At 37.4% G+C, this 24118-nt stretch overlaps 2 protein-coding genes across 2 annotated transcripts in view; one reads left to right on the top strand and one right to left on the bottom strand.

The window, feature by feature from the left end:
• Positions 1 to 8097: 8097 nt before the first annotated feature.
• Positions 8098 to 8493, top strand: LOC145983830 (uncharacterized). Its single transcript, XM_083116874.1, has one exon. The coding sequence runs from the start codon at positions 8098 to 8100 to the stop codon at positions 8491 to 8493; it is 396 nt and encodes a 131-aa protein (XP_082973000.1).
• Positions 8494 to 21054: 12561 nt separating this feature from the next.
• LOC145984266 (transcriptional adapter 3-B-like) overlaps positions 21055 to 24118 on the bottom strand; it is a 44419-nt gene continuing 41355 nt past the window's right edge. Inside the window, exon 10 of the mRNA XM_083117878.1 lies at positions 21055 to 22813. Within this exon, the coding sequence (XP_082974004.1) occupies positions 22679 to 22813 (135 nt within the window). The 3' untranslated portion in view covers positions 21055 to 22678. The remainder of the gene's footprint in view (positions 22814 to 24118) is intronic.

Below are 24118 nucleotides of genomic sequence, written 5' to 3'. Positions count from 1 at the left end.
AAAAGTTTGAACTACAAAGAGGGCAGTGTGGAGTGGACTGAGTGAGTACTGTTATTTTCCTTAATATTTATTATTATCTTGATTTCGCTTGCTTCTGTCGGTCATTAGAAGTAAACAACTGCTAGATAGATTACAACTGATTTTGTGCATTGGTCGTCGGATCTGCTACCTTGTTTGCAGGAGTGGCTCCAGATGAAATTTTCACCCGGGCGAGGTGGAATTTTGGCGTCCCCTATTTTCCACCTTCCTCCAATATAAATCATAACCATGTTATATACTTACGGTTTTAATGACGAAAAATAATAGCCTTATTTTAAATATACTTTAATACTGTTCAAGAACACGTTTATTGTAGTAGGTATATGTTTATTTAATACCTACAGATCGGTATTTCTATGTTTATAGTGATTTTGTTAGTTTATCGAATGTTGAATAATCTATACCCAATAACATCGCTCTTCTCGTGATCGACGGAAAATTCACAGAAGTATTTCCAATTTATATATATTAATATTTTTGATATTTTTCATGAAATAAAACTCTTCCATAGCCTCATTTTCAGTAAAAGGTGGTCATAATTTTGGTTGCCAATACATTTAGCATCATAATGTACGAAAAAACGGGTGCGAGTATTTGAGAAGGGCTAAATAACACTTCTTCTGGACACGAGTCTGAAGTGCACACCCATAAAGTCAGACCACGAGCCGCCACTGACAGTGTCACTCGATTAACTTGAACGGCCGTAATATTTAATTCTTCCAACCATTATTATTATTATTATTATTAAAAAAAGAGTAAAACTGCTATATACAATCTCAAAAGTTCTAACCTACAAGTATGGAAATACATTTTAAGAAACACGTTACACACTCTCAAAGTGCTCCATCTGAAGCTTAATTTCTTTATGTCGTATCTTGATTACTAACCAGAGGATCTGGTGAAGAGTAAGGTGACAGAAACCTGAAAAAGGAAGAACGACGTAATCAGCGACGTTAGTGTGTAAATATGATAGCCGATGACATTGGCTCATTACACGTAATAATCCTACGAAATAATATTCGAGAAAATGGGAAACACAAGCAGTCTAACGCACATTCTCAAGATCTGTAGAAGCTCTAAGGGAAGATCTGAGGGATCAGTTCAAATCTGATGAAAATCGGAGGGTGTATTAGGAGATGGTCAATTGAGTTGACAGGGGAGAAATAATTTAGCAAAACCGCACCCAGAAATTTTCAACTGCAGAAAACATTTTTGAGTGCTTTCATGAATTGGAAAAAAATCGCAGTTCCTTCAGAACATGTTATTAATACAAGGGAATCAAAATTAATGTTTTGTCCTAAAGTGAGGATATACTTATATATTTAGAAAATATGTAAACAATTGTATGCTTGAGTGTTCACAAAATTAAATAAAAACACTAAAAAATCAAACTAATAAAATTACTCTAATAGCACAGTTAGATAAAACCAATTCTTATATATTACAATGAAAATTTTCGTTATTAGATTTTTTAATTAATTTTTTTGTCAGGTAGACAATTTCATATCAATAATGTATTTCGTGTTTCCTCCTTCACCGTTAAACACAGTTTCCCTATCCTGTATTCCTGCGTTTGATTGATGTTTTTCTTGCCTATGAACATGGGTGAACTGAAATAATTATTTCTAATGTTATTATCAATTTGTGACTGCTCATTTCAATTTTTGAAATGAGAGAGTAATTGGACACAATGTCGCTTCTCTTCCAAAATCACAAAATGAAGGAGAAGAGCACTCCCCTTTTTTAAAATTCCAACACTATGGTATTGCGAGATAGACCAGATCTTTGACTCAGCACACGCCACTGCTTTAATTGCAAATAATAATAACAAAATCTGCGTGAAGTCATATTTACAGGTCGTCGTAAGAATGAAATGTTTAAATAGAAAGAGAGAAAAAGAAAAACGATAAATAAAATGAGCGGTACACAGAGACATACGGACAGAGAGAGAAGAGAAAAAGAATCCAGTGAGAGAAAAGAAATACATGAAGTGAAAAGGTGAGAAATAGGAAGAAGAGAAATAAAATAAGTGACAAGGAGAGAAATAAGATAAACAAAATCAGGGAAATAGAGAGAAAGACAAAGAAGAGAAATAAAATAAGGAAAAGGAGAGAAAGAAGATAAACAAAATCAGGGAAATAGAGAGAAAGAGAAAGAAGAGAAATAAAATAAGTGACAAGGAGAGAAAGAAGATAAACAAAATCATGGAAAAGAGAGAAAGAGAAAGAAGAGAAATGAAATAAGAAAAAGGAGAGAAAGAAGATAAACAAAATCAGGGAAAAGAGAGAAAGAGAAAGAAGAGAAATGAAATAAGGAGAAGGAGAGAAAGAAGAGAAATAGAATATAGAAATGTGTGCACGAGTAAGAGAAAGAGGGTGGGATAGGGAGAAGGGGAAAGAGAGTGGAACAAAGAGAAAGAGAGAATGAAATAAAAATAAACGTTGTAGACGGACGGAGGACAAAGAAAGTAACAGAGAATAAGACAAATAAAAAAGGATCTACAAAGTTATAGAGGGGGCTCACAATGAAGAAAACGGGTGAGAAATGGTAATGAAAGAAATGTGATTGCGATTTGTGTTATTTAGCGTCGCTTTTATGGCACTTTTGGCTAATCGCGACGATTAGGATGAGTAATGATATGATGAAATTGTAAAATGGACACTCGCAACGAACACCCAAGCCCAGACTGGGATTCGAACCCGAGACCCCTGGCGTCGTAGTTCCTTGTGCTAACCACTCCGCCATAGAGGTCGGTGGTAATAAAATAAATTATCAACAACAGAAAAGTACGATGGGATACAAATAAAAGAGATAACTTAAAAATAAGTAGGCATTTGTTGGTGTCACGTGACCCTCTTGACTCACCCTTTGGGCACCCATTTGCATTATCCTATTTCCCTCAGGAAAATGATGCCCCCAATAACTCCCCTTTGGTGTGCTCATAAAATCGCTGTATTTTTAGTAAGTGGTAATTGAGAGCCAGAATAATTTATTTCTGTAAAATCATAAGTTGCTTTATCACTTTAAATGTCACTTTGTACCTTTTGTATTTTTTCCCCTATAAAAGTGCTGATATCCCGCCTATGATTTTTTACCATCACATGACCTATTGTGTTAAAAGTCTTGTGGGTGTTACATGACAAGTGGGCGTCAACATTGCTCAAAGCATCTTGCTCTCTGATTGGCTGCTGTTTTTAAGGTTGCGGAAATAATGTGAAAGAGCAACAACTCGCAATCTGACCAATCCGAGGTTGTTCTATTCAAGCATCATTTGTCACGCACATTCCAGGAAGGAAAGCATTAACGTGTGACAATAGCTCTTTTACACTGTGTATGGAACGCATATTCAATAGCATTAGGCCCATTTGACATTAATGTAGGAATGATTTGACTTGAACAATTGAATTAGTTTGCGTTAATGGGTTTTGAACGTGAGATTTTGTAAGAAATCGACACTCAGGAAATTATTTTACGATTCTGAGACTTGTAAAATATAAATAGCTCAATACAAGGCTAAATACCCAAGTAGAAAATAATGTGCATGGCTTTGTTCATATTCACAGTCCTTGCATTTCTATCGGATAATCAAAATGCATTATGTTGATTACAATTATACGACGCACGGTTTTAGAAGCGATATCGGTCGGAGTTACGGAGAGCGTGTCCTTGGCGACCAGCCAATAGCAGGAGTGCAACGTTGTACAGTTAGGAAACTGCGGCGAGCAAGTTAAGAGCCGTGTTCTGTAATTTTTTTTTGCGCGCAAGAAGTTCTTTATAAAACTCGCCACTTTAAGGTTCATCATTGGATGGGACACAACATTATGAACCTGACTGTCCAAGTCCCATGCATTTCCGTCGCCTACAGCCGGAGATATTGTTTCTCGAAGAAACAAGGGAAACAGCGCGTCTCTACACACACACAATGACCCTTCGTTTTCCTTCAGTGTTCAGTCTGTTTTTTGTTTTTTATATATTATTATTTGCCACCTTGTTAACCCCGCTGAGTTGTGTCTTGGTAAACCTATGGGTGTCAAATTCGGCTGAATATGAACAATGGTCCTTCATTGTCGTGGGCTTTTACGAACATTGCGAGTCTGAGTCACTTTCAGTTCAGCGTTTTCGTAACAAGGGCGGTGTAAGATAATTGTACTCGTACGCCACGAAGAACAGTTGTGAGACGATTCAATATGGCCCTTATTGATTGATTAAATGTTGGTTTATTTTACTTCGCTTTTCGCAAAGATGAGGATGGATGATGATATGATGAAATTGATGGACACTTACATACACCTATGCCCGGTCCGGGATTCGAACCCGGGACCCCTGTGAAGTCCAGCCCTTATGTTCGATAGTTATGCAATAGTGTGTGTTCCGCGAGTGTTACTACAGCGCATAGGTGTAACTTGGGACATAACTGAGGAGGGGGGGGGGATCGAACTTGGAGCTGAACTTTGGGGGAGCAGAATCACAACTTTTCAATCCAATAAAATATCATCCAGGGCTATCTTGATAAATTACTGTTACATTTGTAAAATCATAAACATTACTCGATACTTTGCTCCTCAGGTTACAGGAGGTTAACAAAAGTATCATTAACTTGTAAATTTTCATAATCCTGAAAATTTGGAGGGAAAGTACCCCCCCGCCCCCGCTAAGTCATGCCTACGCTACAGCGTACATTGCATGGACTGCTGTCTGTGTAAATAATATTTCTTAAAGTATATATTCCTTAAGTATCATACAATTTTAGCTTTTGTTATTACAATAAATTAACCTCAATCAACTTCTGTGCTATTAGATAAGAACAATTAAATATATCAAAGTGTGAAACAGTTAATCTAATACTCCAACGGGCCTCCCGATGGCGTAGTGGTAACGTCGTCGCCTTGATATCAAGGGGTCCCGGATTCGGTACCCGGTGGTTGCACATAGTAGGCTCAGATCCCATCTTAAACTGTAGGTCCAGTCTCGATTAGCCTTACTGTGCATAGAGTGGACTTACAACGCAAAATCAATGAATACTCCAACAGCACTTGGCCGATCTCCGTGACGGCAGCGGTGTTCGATGCCTTCATCAAATGCATCATATCATCATTCATTCTTATCGTCGCGATTAGCCAAAAGTGGCATAAAAGCGGTGTAAATTAACCTAAATCAATCCAAAAGCATTTTGGATCTACTCTTTGTTCCAAATTTTCAGATTTGTCCTCCCATTCTCTTCCGTCCTAAAAAAATCCTAGGTACGGGTGGCTGTGTGATTAAGAATGTTGTCTTACGTTTTCCATGCCTAGTTCTTGATAATGATACGCTGGATACATTGAAAGTAAAAGATAAATTCTGCACTAGGAGGCTTTTTTCGTCAATTTGTGATTACTGTAATTTTTATATTTATTATTTTGTTGATTTTGCTTATTTTAATTTGTTCGGCCAGTCGGTCTTGTGATATTAATAGTATTTTCGTGATCGATCGTAACTGATTCTTCTGCTTTGAAGCCGCTGCTGTGTATAACATTGGAAAATTACGCTTGTAAAATACTCTTAAAAACACAGTAAGTAGAATGTGTAAGCACTTGTAAATTATATATGTAAATAGCTTATAAATCCACAGATTGTAAAGTGCCGCCTCAAAAAATGACAATCCAGATATATTCTTCATAATATATGTACGTACCCACTTTCAAAATACGACTGAACTGAGATCGCGAAGTTACTGAAATGGAATGGGATTAAGAAAGAAATCCACAAGTTATGCTCAAAGCCATGTGTTTCAGTTGGAACTCTGACGCCACGAGGTGTTAGGAAACTTAAGTTCCCTTTTAGCGTGTCTTGCTACCAAAGCTACGCGAAATTTCCTTAAAACATGCCAAAAACGAGTGGATGCACGAAGACAACATTTCCAACATCCCCCGTGACAATTAACGTGCTTACTTTGAATGTAATTGTAACTATAATTCTGAGAACTTGAAATCATTTCGAAGCTAGCGGCTTTCATAGCGGAGATATCGCACGCGATTTGACGGGAGTTGGCGTCCGGGCGGCCGTTAAGCGTGCCGCCATCAAGGCGCTCATGGCTGAACGAAGGACCCTATTTCGCCAAAAATTAATAAAAATTCATCACTTGATTAAATCAGAGAGGATTAATCGGACTTATTAAATTGTGAAAATGGAACAACAGTTGGTTTTGCGATGAAAATCTTCGAACCTGAGTAAATAACACGTGAATATATTTAGTTACTTTTCAGTCGTTTTTCACAGTGTACCTGCCATTAAAGAATGAGGAATGTAGGTTGCAGTAAGCTTTAAATTCCCCTCCACATATTGCCATCACCTTGTTCTTTAGGTTAGAAGCTTTCGATTAATCAAAATGAATTTCGATCGACTATTTCGTGTGAATTGAAATGCTGCATTGTAGCATTGCGTCTAGCATATAGCTAATACACCGTGCATACAATATCCACCTGTCTCAAAATGTCTTACCTTATTCCCGAAGCTTGAACCTTCAAATCGTTTATTTTCCTTACGATTTGGCACACACGGGATATGTTGTTACGTTTCTTTTTCAATAGTTTCAATAATTTTTCACTTGTAGTTAAATATTTTGGAACTTCGTCGCAGTTACACTAACCTCCGAATACTGTAACGACTTCTCATCTGCACTTCAAGTAGTGTCTTGACACACAATCTTTTACTGCTGGCGCCAAAGCTGTCTGAATTGAATAGACTGCGGTGGGGGGGGGGGGGGTTAACTGCTCGCAACCTTGCCTTTATGCTCAGTATATTTCCATTTTTTTCATTCATACTCTCCCCATAGTGCACATACAAGTGCATTCAGTTCAAATAATTTCATTGCATTTCACTTCGACAAACATTTCAACCGTATGTCATTAAAGATTTTCGTGCAAATTACCGCGGATACGTACAGGAGACAATATATTGTATACGACGCAAAAATGAAGTCATTCTGGATATGTTGTGGCAGTCCATAAGAAATGAAAAGCCGTAGAAGGCGTATTTTCCTATGGCGGAAACACGTATTCGTACGAATGACACTTCTGTAAAAGCTAACAGAAGCTTTGTGGAAAGTCGAATTTTAAAACCGAAGTTACGGTACCTTATTTTTTTTAAAAAAATATTAAACGTTGTTTAAAATTGAAAACTTTGCCCGTGATGCCCGCACACTTTCGGAACTTTCTTTTTTTAATGCTTCTTCGGTTAAAAGTCTATGTTTCTAACTTAAAGTAATAGAGATTTTTTGTTATTTGAAAGAATATATTAAGCAGCGACAGCTATAGCGAAATCTACCTGTCGACCTTTCCAAAAGGGGGGGGGGACTGAAAACACCAATAGGACGGTGAAATAATAAAATACTACCTTCCCAAATCGATTGTAGAATTCATTTTGCTCTGGGCAAGCCCAAGTCCCTAGCGATCCCTTTGAAACATAAATGAGGCAATAAGGCAATAAGCATTTCCTGCTCACCAATAAATTACCTGGAGACAGGCACGTATCTAGAAATATGTTTCGGGGGGCGGTCCGAACCAAGTGTCTCAAACTGATGTTGAATGATAATAATAATAATAATGTTTAAACAAAAATAATTATTATATTAAATTAATTAAGAAAGTATTAGAATATTCAAATTAATTAATATATTTTTATTACATCAATAGGTAAAAGGACGATATAAGAATAGTGATATGACAGCACTATTCATTATCTAGCTTACGTGCACTTAAGGTCGGCAAAATGTGTACAAAAAAACTGCCCTGGCAAGAAAATTGAATATTTATTAAATATAATAAAAGGTTGTTATATATAGAGAGGAAAGAATAGAAATAAATGGGAAGGAATTTGAAAGAGTCAGGTCATTCCAATTCTTAGGGTTGATCATAAATGAACAAAATAAAAAAGATAGCATGATAAAGGAAAGGATATACATGGGGAATAGAGCATATTATGCAATTATTAAAGAGCAAACTAATAAACAGGAATCTCAAAATTACCATATATAAAACGTTAATAAGACCTATAATAACATATTGTTCAGAGATATGGGTAATGAATAAGACAGAAGAGGAAGCATTGCGCAGATTTGAGAGGAGGGTGATACGCAAAATATATGGACCGGTTAATGAAAATAATTTCTGGAGAATAAGAACTAATGAAGAAATTAACCATATACTAGGGAAAGAGGATATTGTGAGATTTATTAAATCACAAAGAATGCGGTGGCTGCGTCACGTACAGAGAATGGGAAAGGATAGAATGCAAAGGAAAGTGATGCAAGAAAAAATCTATTCAACAAGAAGAAGAGGAAGACCAATGACAAGATGGCTAGATGGTGTCCTGGAAGATTTGCGTCACATGAAAGTGAAAAGATGGTGGGAGATTGCAGAGGACAGGAATAGATGGAGGCACATAGTTGAGGAGGCCAAAGCCCATAAGGAGCTGTAGCGCCATGTGGTAAGGTAAGGTATAAAAGGTTGTTAGATCCGTTGACGGAAAGTAAAGTTCCTGGTGATATTTTATGAATGTTACGTTATAACTTATAAGTAGTAATAAATCTTGCATAAATCTACTTTGTCACTGTCATTCAAAGTAGTATGATTACAATATAATCTTAGCCTTCCAATAAGTTTGGCGGAAATAAATAAACATCGATTAAAGATAAAGTATATTTTGATTAATTATTTAATTTTAGTTATTTTATTATTTCATTATTTTCATTATTTAATTTTTGTATTAATTAGTGAGTCTTTCGTGGGGGGTCCGGACCCCCCCCCCCCCACCAAATACGTCCTTGGCTGGAGACCCTAGCGTACGCAGGATTTTTTTTAGCTGCGTTCGAAGTGGTGGACGTTATACACTGTAAAATATTTCGTAATTAAACTTCGTTTTTCAGTTGTTCAAAATAATCGGCGTCATTTGAAGGGTGGTTTGCGTTTAGCACTTCGACTTTTCCTGAGTTCCTTATTGCTTTCAATTGGAAATTGTGTTGTTTTTTAAAATTTCTGTATATATTATCCCCATCAGTCTCCTCCCCCTCCCCCTGCGTACGTCAGGGGATAGAGAGTTCCATGCCTAAGAGTTTCCTTATGAATTTGTGGCAAACTGTTAATTTAGTATTTAAAAGACACGAATTTTAACTTGGAATTATTACCAACAAATTAATCACATAGTATTTTTCTAAGATATTTTAGAGCTCAATTGACGTGGTTTAAAAGCTATAGAAACAGAATAAATAATCAACATCCCAGCTTTACGTGATTTTTGTAGCCAATGGAAAATATTAACATTGTTCTACCCAGGCACGTATCCAGGAATTCCTTTCGGGGGGGGGGCTCAACACCATTTTTTTAAGGGGTATAGTAAGAACCTCACAATTGTGTGTTTAAGACCAGAGGTGGCAATTGGGTTCCAAAACGGGGTGCGGGGGGGGGGGGTGCGCAGGGCTTTACAAGGAAAGTTTACTTTCTCTTGGTAGCCAAGGCTTAACATTAAGAGGTCATAATGTTGAGGCAAAAAAATAAAAAAATGGGGAACAACTATCTCTTAAATCGTTGCCACTGCAAGGCTGTCATTTTAATCAGAACGTGAAATCGGAACATTTTTTACCACTCGACTCCTCTGTTTCCATGCATTAATATTGTGTGCCGGAACCATCTCAGTATGTGTGTTTGTTCATTTCATCTCATCAGACATAAAAACATCTATGGTGTCTTTGAGTGTTTTTACGAAGCTGTTACACATGCACGGGATGGACAATCCACTCGACAACGCGAGATTCAAATTGTGGGCTGCGAACTGGACGCAGACAGCTCTCGAATATTTCTCTCTGATTCGAGCCTGAACACCACTAACGTGTCTTGTCCTCCCATTTTTCAGCTCTTATAAAAGCTGAAACCCACCAAATTGTTCAGATTCAGGGCTTAGCACTCACAAGTGTTCAAAAATGCCTGTCACAGCTTCCGCTGTCTTGTCATATATCGGCACGAAACAAAGGAAGTCTTCTCGAATACAGGTGGATCACGAAACAATTAATGCACAGTGAAAACCCTTCCGTTCCCAACACATCTAGTGTTTCGTCTCCCAGTATGATGAAATGCTTACTCATTTATCTCCAGTGACGTGCCCAAGGGAGGTTTGGTGAGGTAATAACCCCATTTGACCCAGTATTCCCCCTCTCCCTTCCGAAAATCCTGGGCACGCCTCTCTTTATCTCGGACATTTTTTAAAATCAACTCACCAGAAGTTTTTATCATCGTATTGGAGATTGAAGTAAGATGCGTTCTTCCTGCAGGTTTGGATATGATCCTTTAGGGTGCTGTCGTCTGCCTGCCTTCACACCTAACCTTAACAAGACCCTAATTTTCCATCCTTGTGACTTGGATTTTCAAGACTTAGGAAGGTTTCAGACCGAAGGGACACGCGATACATGTCGATTGGAATGGGCCAATCAACAGCAACGTTTCACACCGTAGCGACACAAAAGGTCGCACAAACCTAATTTCGATTTGTGAAATCCTCAGGCGACAGGGTGTGAAATCTCCCTTATTAGGCCACTGTCATTGTCACTTCGAAGTAGTAACTCTTGTTGACCACAGAAAAAAATATCCTCAACCGGTGATAATGATCCTCAGTTTTCTTCTCTCTCCTATATTTTCTGTGCTTGTTCACTATACAGGCAACACCTTACGATTTGATATATACAGGACATGTACTATGTAGACATTTTAACGAAAAATCGGTTGAAGTCAAGGATGGCTAGGTGGCTCAGTTGGTAGAGCCCTGATTTGGGTCCTGGTAGAGCCTGCAATTTCCGCCCAAAATGTATACATATGCAACATCTTCTTGCTTTCTCTTCTCGACATTCATAAAATTTTCGGCTGTCTCTTTAAGGTAGTTAAGTGTTTGAATGTGTTTCGAACCCAGTAGGCTTAAACAAAAGTATTTTTTATACCATGAAATTCTCGGACTGCATATACGAAATTTAGTTCTGGCAAAACTAAATCATCACTCAAAACTTTGATTCTCAGTTATCTATGCAGCTTATTTCTGTTTTAATAAACCACTCCAATATCCGGTACTGCTGAAATATTCACTTTAGAGAGAGACCTTTGATCTATTCGGCCCTCGAACCGAACTAGCACTACACCGAGGCCCCGGAAATTCTGTTGTCGTCAATGTCTTCATTTTCGAATCACTATATCTTATAAAGCAATCAGAGGACGCTGACTGATGTCATCACCGACGACTGTGTGAATTGTCACACTTACCTCTGAAATCTCATTAACCGATTCTTTGTACAGATCAACCGAAAAATTGAATCCGCGTATTTATATCCTCATTATATTCTAAAACGTTCCGCAGATAAAACGATTCGTTAATATCGCCAGTAGTTGACTCCTTCTCTCATTCAAGAACGTACCCCCTCCCGCCTTCCAGAGATTAGAAATTACAACGAATCGCCCTAAGTGTGGCGCTACCTTTGTTGTGCAGCTTCCAAATGCTGACAAGTTTCTACATAGTGCTCAAGTGCGCTGCGAGAACACCGAAAGTACAAGAAAAGTGTACGTGCAATATTATCAACAACAGGGTTATAGAACATTCTCCGTCTTGCCTCGATAATTGTCTATCTCCTTAAATCATCGTCGCATTATTCAAAAAGCCAAAAACCTGATTTTATCTAGTGTAAAATAAAAAAATTCCTGGGGCGCTCGAGCCACCTCAACCCCAGCTTGGATACGTGTTATTAACAATAACAGGGTTATAGAGCATTCTCCATCTTGTCTCGATAATTATTTCTCCCAAATTATCATCACATTATTCAAGAAGAAAAAATCCTAGTTTTATCTAGCGTAAACAGAAAAAAATCCTGAAGGGGGGCTCGAGCCTCCTGATTCCCACCTTGGATACGTACTATTGACAATAATAGGGTTATAGAACACTCTCCGTTTTGTCTCGATAATTATTTCTCTCAGATTTATAAATTTATTATCTTCACATTATTCAAGACGCCAAAAATCTAATTTTATCTAGTGTAAATTGAAAAATTTCCTGAGGGAGGGGGGCTCGAGCCATTAACTATAACAGGGGTATAAAACATGCTCCGTCTTGCCTCGATAATTATTTCTCTCCTTACATTACTTTCACATTATTTAAGAAGCCAAAAACCTAATTTTATCTAACGTAAACTGAAAAATTTCCTGGGTAGAGGGTCTAGCCCCCTGTGCCCCATCTTGGATACGTGCTATTATCAATAACAAGGTTACGGAACATTCTCCGTCTTGCCTCGATAATTATTTCTCTCCTTAAATTATTGTCACATTATTTTATTTCACACCACAAGAAATCAAAAACCTCTTTTTATCTAGTGTAAACCTAAAACTTTCGGGGGGCTCGAGCCCCCTAAGCTCCCCCTCTGGATACGTGCCTGGACCATATTTGAACGGAAAGTACAGTGTCTCGAAGTTTTAGGACAACGACATTTTAAACTAGGCAACCCAATTTACACAAGGCGTTGGTGGGTTGCGTGTAGAGTTAGGCTCAATTTCAGGGTTGCCACATGCACAATAGATATTTATAAAATACGCGAAAGAAATAAAAACAAGCAATAGTGTATAAAATTATTAAAAATATCACTATTATATAGGAAGTGACAAAATACTTTCTGAAAGAAAAAAAATAGGTTTTCTAGTATTTCATCGCTGATGAATCTACAGAAAGGAAAAGAGGTGAGAGAAAACGAAAGGTGACAAAGGAGAGGAGAAAGAGAAAGCGAAAGGAGAAGAGGAAAAGTAGAGGAGAGAAGAAAGAGAGGATAGACGAGGAGAGGAGATGTAGTGAGGAGAATGAAAAAATATTCTAGGAGAGATGAGGAAAATGGAGCAAAGAAGAGAGAAGAGGAGACGAGAAGAGGGGAGTGGAGAGTAAAGTAAAGGAGAGAAAAAGAGAAGAACGAAAAGAAGAGGAGAAGAGTGCAGTGGAGTCGGAAATCTAAGACAGGAGAGGAGATACGAGGAGTGGAGATGAGTGGGATGGAGATAAGATGCGAGAAAAGTAGGGAAGGCGATATGAGATAAAAGCAGAGCAGAAGGAGGGGAGAGAAGAAGGAGAAGAGAAGAACAGAAGGGACTGAAGAGAAGAGGTAGTTGCAGAAAATATCGTCTCAGCGTCTCAGTTCCTCTACAATAAATATGTACCTTCAAACTTCTTTCAGGTACGAGTTTCTCTTATATGCTGCAGTGATATGATATAATTCTGTGTAGAATTCTTTACTATATATTTCATTGTACTCAAATATCACGTGCATGCATTATATATAAAAAGCCTAATATTGGACACGGCGAAATCTCTGCGTATCCTTTCCGCTAGCAGTTGGTTTGGCAGCAGCGCGACAGCACTGGCTGTGTATTGGCTGAACTCATGTTCCTTCTAAAAGCGTACGCTGTATAGTAGGAGATAATAATAGTATCAACTAGATCAGCGTCGCCAAAAGTACAGCCCGCGGGCCACACTCGGCTCCCCATGGCTTTTCATGTCGCCCGCCTTAGTACTCTAAAACTTAATTTATTATTGCATTGCTTTAACTTCAGTGTTATTATGGCCCGCGACCCATTGCTCAAGTACTTTCTGGCCCTACATATAAAAAGGTTTGGACGCCTCTGGACTAAGCTGTTCTTGAAGCAACGGTGTTTATCATATGAAACTTTCCGGTCCTTAACGGTTACAGGACACACCGTGATCTTGCCCAGTACGCCAGTCTGCAACTTCCCTTAACCCTCACCAAACAATAAACCTACATAAATAAATGCTTATTTACCTCAAACACATATTTTTGTATGGCATTTAAGGGTATATATAGATATAGATATATTAAATATGGCTGCAAGGGTGTTCTTTGCAAGTTTTCTTTCATCGATTTCACCTGATCATCATTCATCCTTTTCGTTGCTTTTAGCCAAAAGTGAAAAAAGCGACGTAAGATAACAAAAATACAAATGCGAAACCAAACACTCAGTTCAATGTCTCTCAGAATAAACACTGCGACGCCAGGGGTCGTAGGTTCAAATCCCGGTTTGGCATGGATGTTCTTTGTGAGTGTCCCTTCATTAATTTCATCCTATCATCATCATCTTCGCGATTAGGCAAAAGTGGCAGAAAAGTTAAACAAAATCTAATGAAATCAATCAGAATGAACAGTTGGCCTCCCCGATGGCGCAGTGGTAGTGTCTTCGCCTTGTAATCAAGGGATTCCGGGTTCGATACCCGGTGGAGGCACATAGTGGTTTGGGTCCCACTTTAAGCTGTAGCCTCACTGTGCATAATGTGGACTTAAAACCAACTCAATCAATCAATCTTGGAGAGGAGGACAATTTTTACCGGCTGGAAATTAAGATTGATTGATTGATTTTGGTTATTTTACATTGCTTTTCTGCCACTTTTGGCTAATCGCGGCAAGGCTAATGAGTGATGATATGATGAAGTGAAACTCACAAAGAACACCCATGCCCAGGCCAGGATTCGAAACTGGGACCCCTGGCGTCGTAGCGTGCTGTGCTAACTATTCCACCAAAGAGGTTGGTGGGAATGAAAAAATGTAAGGTCTCGGAAAGAAACTCAGGAGGGACGAATTTGAATGCTATTCAAGATAATATTAAATTTAGAATATTCTATTGTTTAAAGCACTAAGAGTACGCGTCTGACTACCATGCTAAAGGTCCCGGGTTCGATCCCCGGCCGGTTCAAATCCGGGAACTTTTCTAACGGTGGAAGCGGTTCCGGCGCCCACCCAGCGTCGAATAACATGGGTACCTGGGGGAAACCCTGGGGGGTAAAGGCGGTCAGGGGCATGATGCTGATCACATCACCCCCACTCACGACCGGATCAAGAAAGTGTGGGGCGTTACCCCCACACCCCCTATACGCCTTCATGGCGTGGTGCTATGCACAGGGGAACACTTTACTTTTACTTTACTTTACTAAGAGTATATTGAATTATAACCTTCCCTAAGGTTATAATTCAATATACTCTTATATATATATATATATATATATATATATATATATATATATATATATATAAGGAGCAACATGCAAGACGTTGTCGACCAGGCCACAATCACCGCCTCCTTGTCACCTAGCGTCCCTTACAGAATTCCACTGCCCAGTGGCAGGGCCAAGGATTTTCGAAAAAGGGTTATGACCGTAAGGGAAAGGATTGTTTTCCTAGTTAGCAGTAAGTCCTATAATTTGTTTTTTCTGGTATTTGATGTCTTTTTTTTCTGGAAATGGCATGTCGAAAGAGAAATATGAACCCCACCAAGCGCCCCTGCCCCCTCCTTGGGCACGCCACTGCTACCGTCAGAAAGGTGATGGTACCTCTGATTTTGGGAACTACGACTGCAGGTCTTGTATTGAAAGTAAAAGTAAAATACAGAATAGGATAGGCATTCGTCAAGTGTTAATTCAATCAGAATGAGTAATTCTTCAACCGGGGCTTGCACGAGTACATTCAGAAGGTATGCCTCATTCGTAAACAATGTCACTCCTAAAGTTGACAGAAAAGTGTCAGTCCCTTTGTTCTTAGGAGGAATGTTGATGGCGTCTTCTGAAATGTGAATGCACAGTTCAAAATAACAATCTTCTCCCATAGCCAGAGGAAGGCCCAGATTTAGGGAGGATTTTGTAGGGTGGTGGCAAAAGCTCAAAACTCCTTGCTTCTACCAGTAATGGCATATACGGCCATATCATTTTTGTTGTCATATAATATTAGGCGTATAAATTAATTCTCAGCCCATAAATTAGTTCACCTATTATGCTTTACTGTTACAATTGCTCAAATTGGAACTTTCCCCGCCATATTTGGACACTCCAATACCAACCTAGAAAGGTTTTATTGATTTGTTTTGTTTTACTTCGCATTTCTGCTAGTTTTGGCTAATTGCCAAGATGAAGATGAATGATAAAATTAAATAGAAGAGAGAGTCACAAACACATATGGACAGGACACAACACAAGTCTCATAGAGGATAAACGTGGCTATGGATCCAGATGCCAGAGCCTCACTAGTCTGCAAAATGCAGTCCAGGGCATACTACGTAGAAGTGAGGTTGACATTTAGGTCACCCCTTATACCGCAACCTAGAAAGGTGAGATACCCAACTAGCAGACATGACAAAGAAGCAGTAGTGAGCATGATGCCATTTGTGAAGCAGCATGTCAGGCACTGCAGTTTTTTTTGCATACCAGCTTAAGAAAAAGGCCACCGAGGCAAAGGAAATGATTTGTTTGGCCTTAGGTGCAGATGCCGTATCATACAGCACCTGCAAGAAGTGGTTTCAGAGATTCCAGGAGGAGAATTTAAATCTGGAAGATGAACAGCATTCTGGACAGCCAAACAAAGTGGAGAACTGTTGAATTAAAATACATGTCAAATGCAGTCTGAACTTGCCACAGCACTACGAGTGACCCAACAAGCCATTTCTAACTGCCTGCAGAAGCTACAGAAAATACAAGAAGGCCGTTGGGTTTCACACATTCTCTTTGCTGACAATGAGAGACCCTACTACACTACTGTTTCCCCCCTGCTGACCTCCATGGCAGAGTGGTTAGCACAGCATATTATGATGCCAGGGAACCCAGGTTTGAGTCCCAGCATGGGGATAGGTCTTCTTTGCGAGTGTCCCTTCATCAATTTTCTTTTTCTCTTTTCTTTTCAAACTAAAGAATATCTTCAAAACAAGCCAGTCTAAAGAAATGGTGTAGTGAAACCTTCAATATATCATCTTCCTCCATTTCCACACTACAGATTATAATCACAAAGTATACATTAGGAGAGATTAGTAGTCAGAATACCAATGAGTCGGTTTGCATATTTCTTATTATACGTCCCTTTTGCCTCTTAAGATAATGATGATGAGTGATGGTTAGAAACTCTTTCATGCAGAGATTGTGAATCCAACACCTTTGGCTGCTGAGGTGATAATGAGTCAGTAGTGTGCACTAACGAGAGGCAGGCTTCCAAAGTTCTCATAGAATATTTATAGAACACTGCAGTAGTCGCGCAGATCACAATAGTGATCCACTCATTTGCTACTGCCTTTTGGAAACACTGTTGCTGACCTTTGCTCCCAGTGGACCTTCCTGGAACAGTCCAGGAACTATGTTCGTTCAGCATTTATTTGAAAATGATCCATTGTTGACTTGTTATTAGAGCTCACATTTCAGTGGAGCAGGATAGTGATCCACGCGACTATTGACAGGAGCGTTTTCAAACACCTAGTATTTTCATATACATAAAAACATGGTTTCTAAAAATTTATAAATGTAAAAAGTGAGTCTCCGGACCACAAGAAACCTGTTTGTGAATCTTGTGTCGAAAGGTAATAATAACAGTAAGATTCTAAAATACCCTGTATGTATTTTTGTTTGGTCTCATCACATTCAAATGTAATTTACTAGATTTAGTATTTCCTCTCTCCTGTAATATATTGAGTGAAATAACTGATAATTTCTTTCTAAGTGAATGAGAATACTTTAGAAAGGACATTCTGGCTATTAAACCAGATAAAGTTTGATAAATGGGTAAAAATGATAATATTTGATGGATCACAATAGTGATCCATGCGACCAAGAATGTGTATTTTTTCTACGACCACTGCAGTGTTAAGAGAGATGAGTTTCCTCTGCCACCATCTGCTTGGAAATTTGTTGCTTCACTGCTGGGCTGGCTTATGGATCCTGTCATTTCCCTGTGTGCTGCTAGGAGCGCTAGTGTAGCCAGTTCATCTGCTGCATGTGTTGGGTTTACATTGTTGCAGTAGTGGGAGGGAAATGTGATGTGCCTGACTGCTGTCGATGTTCAGATCATGTGGAAAGTGCATAATTGTGTGAGTTTCTTTGATTTTGGTGTCAATAAGGGTGTGCGACACTTTTTCATATGAAATAATATTTTCACTTCACGATTTAATTCTATAATTAAACAAATAGTACATGTTAAATATTTTTAATTGAAATATTTGAACACGATTCTCATTGCTCCTCACTAGGGCTGGCTCTGGTCATCTCTGAAGCTCAGGCAGACAACAGAAATTTTCCATGTAAAACAGTTCAACTTGTAATTTTTCGCAAAAAAATTAAATAACTTCTTCAGATAAAGTTTGAGAAGTGTTAGAACAATCTGTAAATACATTTATGTATCTCAGGAATCAAATTTTTAATAGTTTTAACGTTCAAAGTGGAAATTCCTAGGCTTGTTCAAGCCTTGGGAATAAGCTGTTGGGTATGCAAATTATCCTAGCTGAGGGAATTTCATTCCCCACTTTCAATACAAATATATTCAAAGTCTATATTTAAATTGAATAACTACTACCAATAAGTAAGGGTCTTTAAGTGCAATAAAATACTTTTTTCAATTGAAGGTTCAAATTTGTAGGTAGAGTGTAACCCTGATTTTACATTTTCCTGCATTTATACATTCAATCTTGATGGTCCCAACATAGCAAAATGTTATAAAATGTTCCTCAATTTTACATTTTGCTGCACTTTAAGTATTTTCAGATTGGTCCCCTGAAAAATGTAAAATCAAGGTTCCACTGTATTGTAATATCATAATGGCAGCTATGAGACACTCCTGACAAAAAATTTGAAATATTGTTATATTAGGCACAAAATTTAGAATATTGTTAAATTAGGCAAAAAAAAATTGCAATATTGTTATGCTAAAGCCGTTTTCACGTTCAGAAGACACAATGGGCTCTTATGGGCAATGCTTTTCTTATGCGAAATACAAGCGCGCTGTTGTGAAATTTCTGGATTTACAAATTTAGCTTAAGTAAAATCGGTACCTGCAGTTTTGCAGGAAATTTTGTAGAGAATATGATGGTGAACACAAAAAACTGGTAACTTGCTTACATAATTTTAGATAAATTAAAAACGTAAAGTTTCTGTGAAAATACAATTTTTACATTGTTTTCATTCCTAACGTTGAAACATGCCGTAAAATTGAAGCATTCATTATTAAAAAAATTGACACTGTTTTTTAATTGTTATAGGTGACGGTGGTACTCAGAATTTATCAATACTGTAAAGCATATTTGCATTAAAAAATATTCAAATAAAGTATGTGGAGATTTTTTATATTCGTGCAGTAGAAAATGTCGTCATAGGCCATTTTTTGTTCTGTAATTCCAAGTAAAAACTTTCAGCGACAAAGTTGTGGAGAAAATAATGAAATTATTTTTATAACCACTCAAAGGTTCCCAGAAATATTACTTCCATGCATTTGGAGTTTCTTTTTAACCCGAACCGCACGCGAAGTAAGGAGACGTTGTCTGGCCATCTTGAGCTGGCTCACCGCAGCATTCCGGCTAATCACCACCAAGTTTTCGAGTTGTTATTTTATTTCCATTCAGTAAAAATATGAACTTCATGCAGTTTGTTATAATAGAATTGAAATTACTTAAATGTAATAATTGACAATTATTTCCAATACTGCTGTTGTGAGCAACATTACATACAGGTTGTTTTTGTTTACATTACTGTCCCCATTAATACTGAAATGAAGATCACCTTTCAGTTTCCAACATACACATAAATTCATAGACATCATATTAACCCTTGAAAGGCTTTCCAACACGTGACAAAATATGGGGCTTCAAGATAGAAATATGACATGCCTTGCTTGAGTCATTCACGTCTTATCAGTTCACGTGGGCCATAACTTATTTGTTTGTTTGGGTTGCAACTTGAATCTAACCCATGTGCAAGGTTCGCCTTACTTGAGTGAGAGATCTGCTTTGGTCTGTTTAGACTTTTTTCTCTCTCGAAAAAGTGTTTTCAGTTGTGTGAGCGCTCAGTGATTTTTACTTTTTTAAGTGATTTCTGAAGTGTCATATTCGTGCATTACACTGGCGTGTGTAGTGATCGCAATGGATCATAGTAAAAAGGGTAACTGTAACGTTCACAGTATAATATTAATATTTACATATAATTATCATTATATATACAAAATACGTAACACCTTCATTGTGAAGGAAGGCCATCATTTCCCGGCGACATGAGTTAGCGCTGTATTGGCAACACTGTGCGGTTTCTCCATAAGCGCCGTTGTGTCTTCTGAACGTGAAAACGACTCTAGGCAATAGGTAGAGGCATGCAAATTTTGTTTTTGACGAAAACACGAAATATGAAATAACATGAAGTAATGTTCATTTTTCATGTTTCTGAAAGGTGTGAAGTGCATTTTCCTACCCTGTTTTGTCACGAAATAATGCGAAATGAACTGCAAAATGCGAAATAGACTCTGAAACACAAAATTTACAGTTTATATACCGACGCGACACTTTCTGAAGTCTGAAGTATCCTGTGAGTTATGCAATTCACGGAAAATTGATTAATTTTGCTGTAAATATTCGAGAAGCAAAAATGGACCCCGCTATAACACCGAAATGTTATTTTATTTACCGCTTTTGAACCCGAAATCGACTCTGTTTTTGTACCAAAATTTTGCTTTTTTATTTACCCAAAATATGTGCCTCTAGTGATAAGTAAGGTGGCATATGTCAGCAAACGTTCTGCAGACAGACAGATACTGTGTCGTGTTGAATTCCAAGGCCTTGCCCATCACCTATTGCCTAATATAACAATATTCCAAACTTTTCGTGAGGAGTGTATAATGATGATAATTATTATTATATACATATTTGTGTGAATTATATTCAGTCGCTTGCCTAACCCCAAATGTCACTGCACACCACTGCAATGAGTGAATTTGAATGTAATATCTTCTTCTATCACAGTTACAATTAACATACCTCACAATGTTTATAAACACATTGTTTCAAGTGTTTTCATTGATTTATAGGCATGCAAAATTTTCACATTCATAAAAACAAAAAACACAAAATTTTTCAAGTTCAGTTTACAAGGACAATAAATTACAAGTAATTCTTGGATTCCTTTAACCTCCTTTCAGTAGATTCAGTGAGCAAAGTGGAAACACAAACATACACACATTATATAAAAACGTATATTTTCTAAATATTTTGGATACAAGAGTTATTCACAGATCAGTTATTTACAAAAATCTATCCAAACTTGGAGAGTTCATAAATCAAATATTTTTGAAGCACAAGAACCAATAATGTTGCAAAAATAAGACTTTATGATATTTTATTTTTAAATGAGTATGCTCATGACTCACAGTTGTACAATAGTGCCAAATATGATTTTGTATAAGAGACGCACAAAAAAACAAATTGTTAGACACACTTCACTAATACATATTTGCATGGATTATGATTGCACTGCAGAATACTGAAACTTCTTCGGATTTGAAAACGATGGGATTAGAGTCGGAAAACAAATGCTGTTATTTACTTGCACACTTTTCTCTTTTAATATTGTTACTCTTTAATATGTAAAACTAAAAATGAACCCATGTGCACAACAATAATTTGAAGACCAAGGCCTGCCAATATGCTATCCAAGTAAATTACTCTCAGCATATCTAGTTTTATGGTAAGTTTCTTTTTTAAAAAAAAATACCTGTTTAAACTTTTCTTCCTAAAAAATAAAGTTCTTTGTCATGCACTCATTGTACTGTTTGGTTTGGTTTGAGTTCCTGTTTTAAGTCCACTTCATGCACAGTAAGGCTAATCGGGACTGGACCTACAGTTTAAAGTGGAATCCGAACCACTTGTACCTCCACCGTGTATCGAACCCGGGACCCCTTGATTACAAGGCAATGATGCTACCACTGCGCCATGGGGGAGGCCCTACATTGTACTGTTGTTTGGAATACTAGCTTGTATCCTTAGGAATTTGAAATGGCACATGCTAGAGAATCTTGGAACTTCCATTTCTGATTCTAGGCATAAAAATTAACAAAAAAAAATCTACTTTTACTTCAAGGCAAAAAATCCAAAATTTGTTGTACAGTGTTACCATAGTACAATCCCCATTCACTCCACTAATAGATGAAAAACAAATACAAATTTATGTACCAGCATTTGCAGAACTGGTACGTAATACAGACAAAAATTGTGAAAACATGATGATAACTATACTGACTCTGTCAACCGTTTTTTTTTTTCTGTAAATCTTTCTACAGTTCAAATGATAAAAAATACAAATTTTGTTTCTCATTTTAAAAATGTTAATATTAATAAAATATATAAGATTTTCACACCATATTTGTACATATTGCAAAGTTTAGTTGCCATACAAAAAATAACATGCACAAACGCACACATACATACTTTGAAAACAAGTAATTTACAATTTTCTTTCAATCATACTACAGTACTATTCATTCAAGCAACAAAAAAAGGTTTGGATAAACAACACAATCAGACTAGTTTTGAGATACTTTATTCGGAGGTCTGGTATTTTAAAATTACTTTGTCTAGCTGTTGCTGTTGGTGATGACAGTGTCTAAAATCAAAATTAGTTCAGACACCTGGATTTCTGCTCATTTTATAATACAAATGTAGAAACTACCATTTTGGTAGAATGCAAATTGATTATGCACATGAGCCATCACCTCTTATCAGCTCATACCAAAAAAGTATAGGTAAATGTTATATTACCACAAGTAAAAAGGGCCATACTTATAATTTAAGTATATTACATTATGTTACCCTAGGGAATCCAACTTCTTAAGAATCAGTTCTCTTTCTTTCAAAGCTTTCCAGGCCTGCTCCTTTTCTTTCTTGGAAGGTGACTTCTTCTTCTGTTTTGCAGAAGCTATTTTTCTGTATATCTCCATCACCTACAAAATTAACAACAAAAGTGCTAATTTTTCATGAATCATACAATAGTTAAAAATAAAACACTTCTATGTTCACATTTCTTTCAATGTAACTTATGGCTAAAGACAATCAATTTTCATGATGTGTGAAAATGAAAATTGTTTGATTGATTTGATCCATTTTACTTTGCATTTCCACCAACTTGGGTAATTGCAAAGATGAGGATGAACAATGATATGATGGAACTGATGAAGGGACACTCAGAAAGAACACCCATGCCAGTATTCGAACCTGGGACCTGTGGTGTTGTAGAGTGCTGTGCTAACCACTCTGCCACAGAGGCTGGCATGAAAGAATGCAAAATGTGACAAACTAATTTAATTTCTAGAATTCTACACCTAACAACAATTTTGTGGCCACGGAGGCTCAGTCGGTAATGCATCTGACTACCATGCTATAGGTCCCAAGTTCGATCCCTGGCCGGTTCATATCCGGGAACTTTTCTAACATTGGAAGCAGCCCCGGCATCCACCCAGCATCGAATGACATGGTTACCTGGGGGAAACCCTGATCACATCACCCCCACTCACAACCGGATCAAGAAAGAGTGGGGCGTTACCCCCCCCCCTATACGCCTTCATGGTGTGGTGCTAAGCACAGGGGAGTACTTTGCACTTTTTTTTTTACCTAACAACATCCCCAGTGATGAAATATGCATGAATTTTGTTTGCAAAGTAATGCAAAATACCTTGTGAAAATACTTTTCCATGCATTATGTCTTGAATGTTTAATCTTCATTATTACAGAAGTTAAAATTAATTTTATAGTATTTCACATAATCAAAGGTTCCAATTGCAATAATTCACATAGTTGTTAAAAATTCAAATAAAACCATCATCTCAAATCTAAACATTCAAAATTTATGACATTTTTCATGTAGAGTGCTGCATGTATACATGTGTTTAAGGTATTCTACATATTTTAATACTGTCATTTCACATTTCACTGATACATTATCAACTTGCATCATTGAACAGAATAAAGTAAAATGCCACTTTCTACTCATTAGTGATGTTTGGTTTAGAGTTTCTTAGATCTTCAAGGAAGTTTATCTATGACAGTTTGTTGGTTGTTAAGAAAAAAATGCATTTACAAGTTGTTAAAATAGGCATATCATTAAATAACCTGAGTAGTTGGCTAATTTGGATCCATGTAAAGGATCTCGAATTAGGTGTCACTAGTAAATGTTGTTTAAGTCGATTTTTATGTCCGTTAAGCTAATTGGGACTGGACTTACAGCTTAGAGAAAGACTCAAACCACTATG

The sequence above is a fragment of the Lepisma saccharinum genome, chromosome 2 (assembly GCF_977018435.1).
Source record: "Lepisma saccharinum chromosome 2, izLepSacc3.1, whole genome shotgun sequence".
NCBI classification, from domain to species: Eukaryota; Metazoa; Arthropoda; class Insecta; order Zygentoma; family Lepismatidae; genus Lepisma; species Lepisma saccharinum.
Note: the sequence above shows the minus strand (reverse complement) of the source record. Positions and strands in the feature narration are given on the sequence as shown.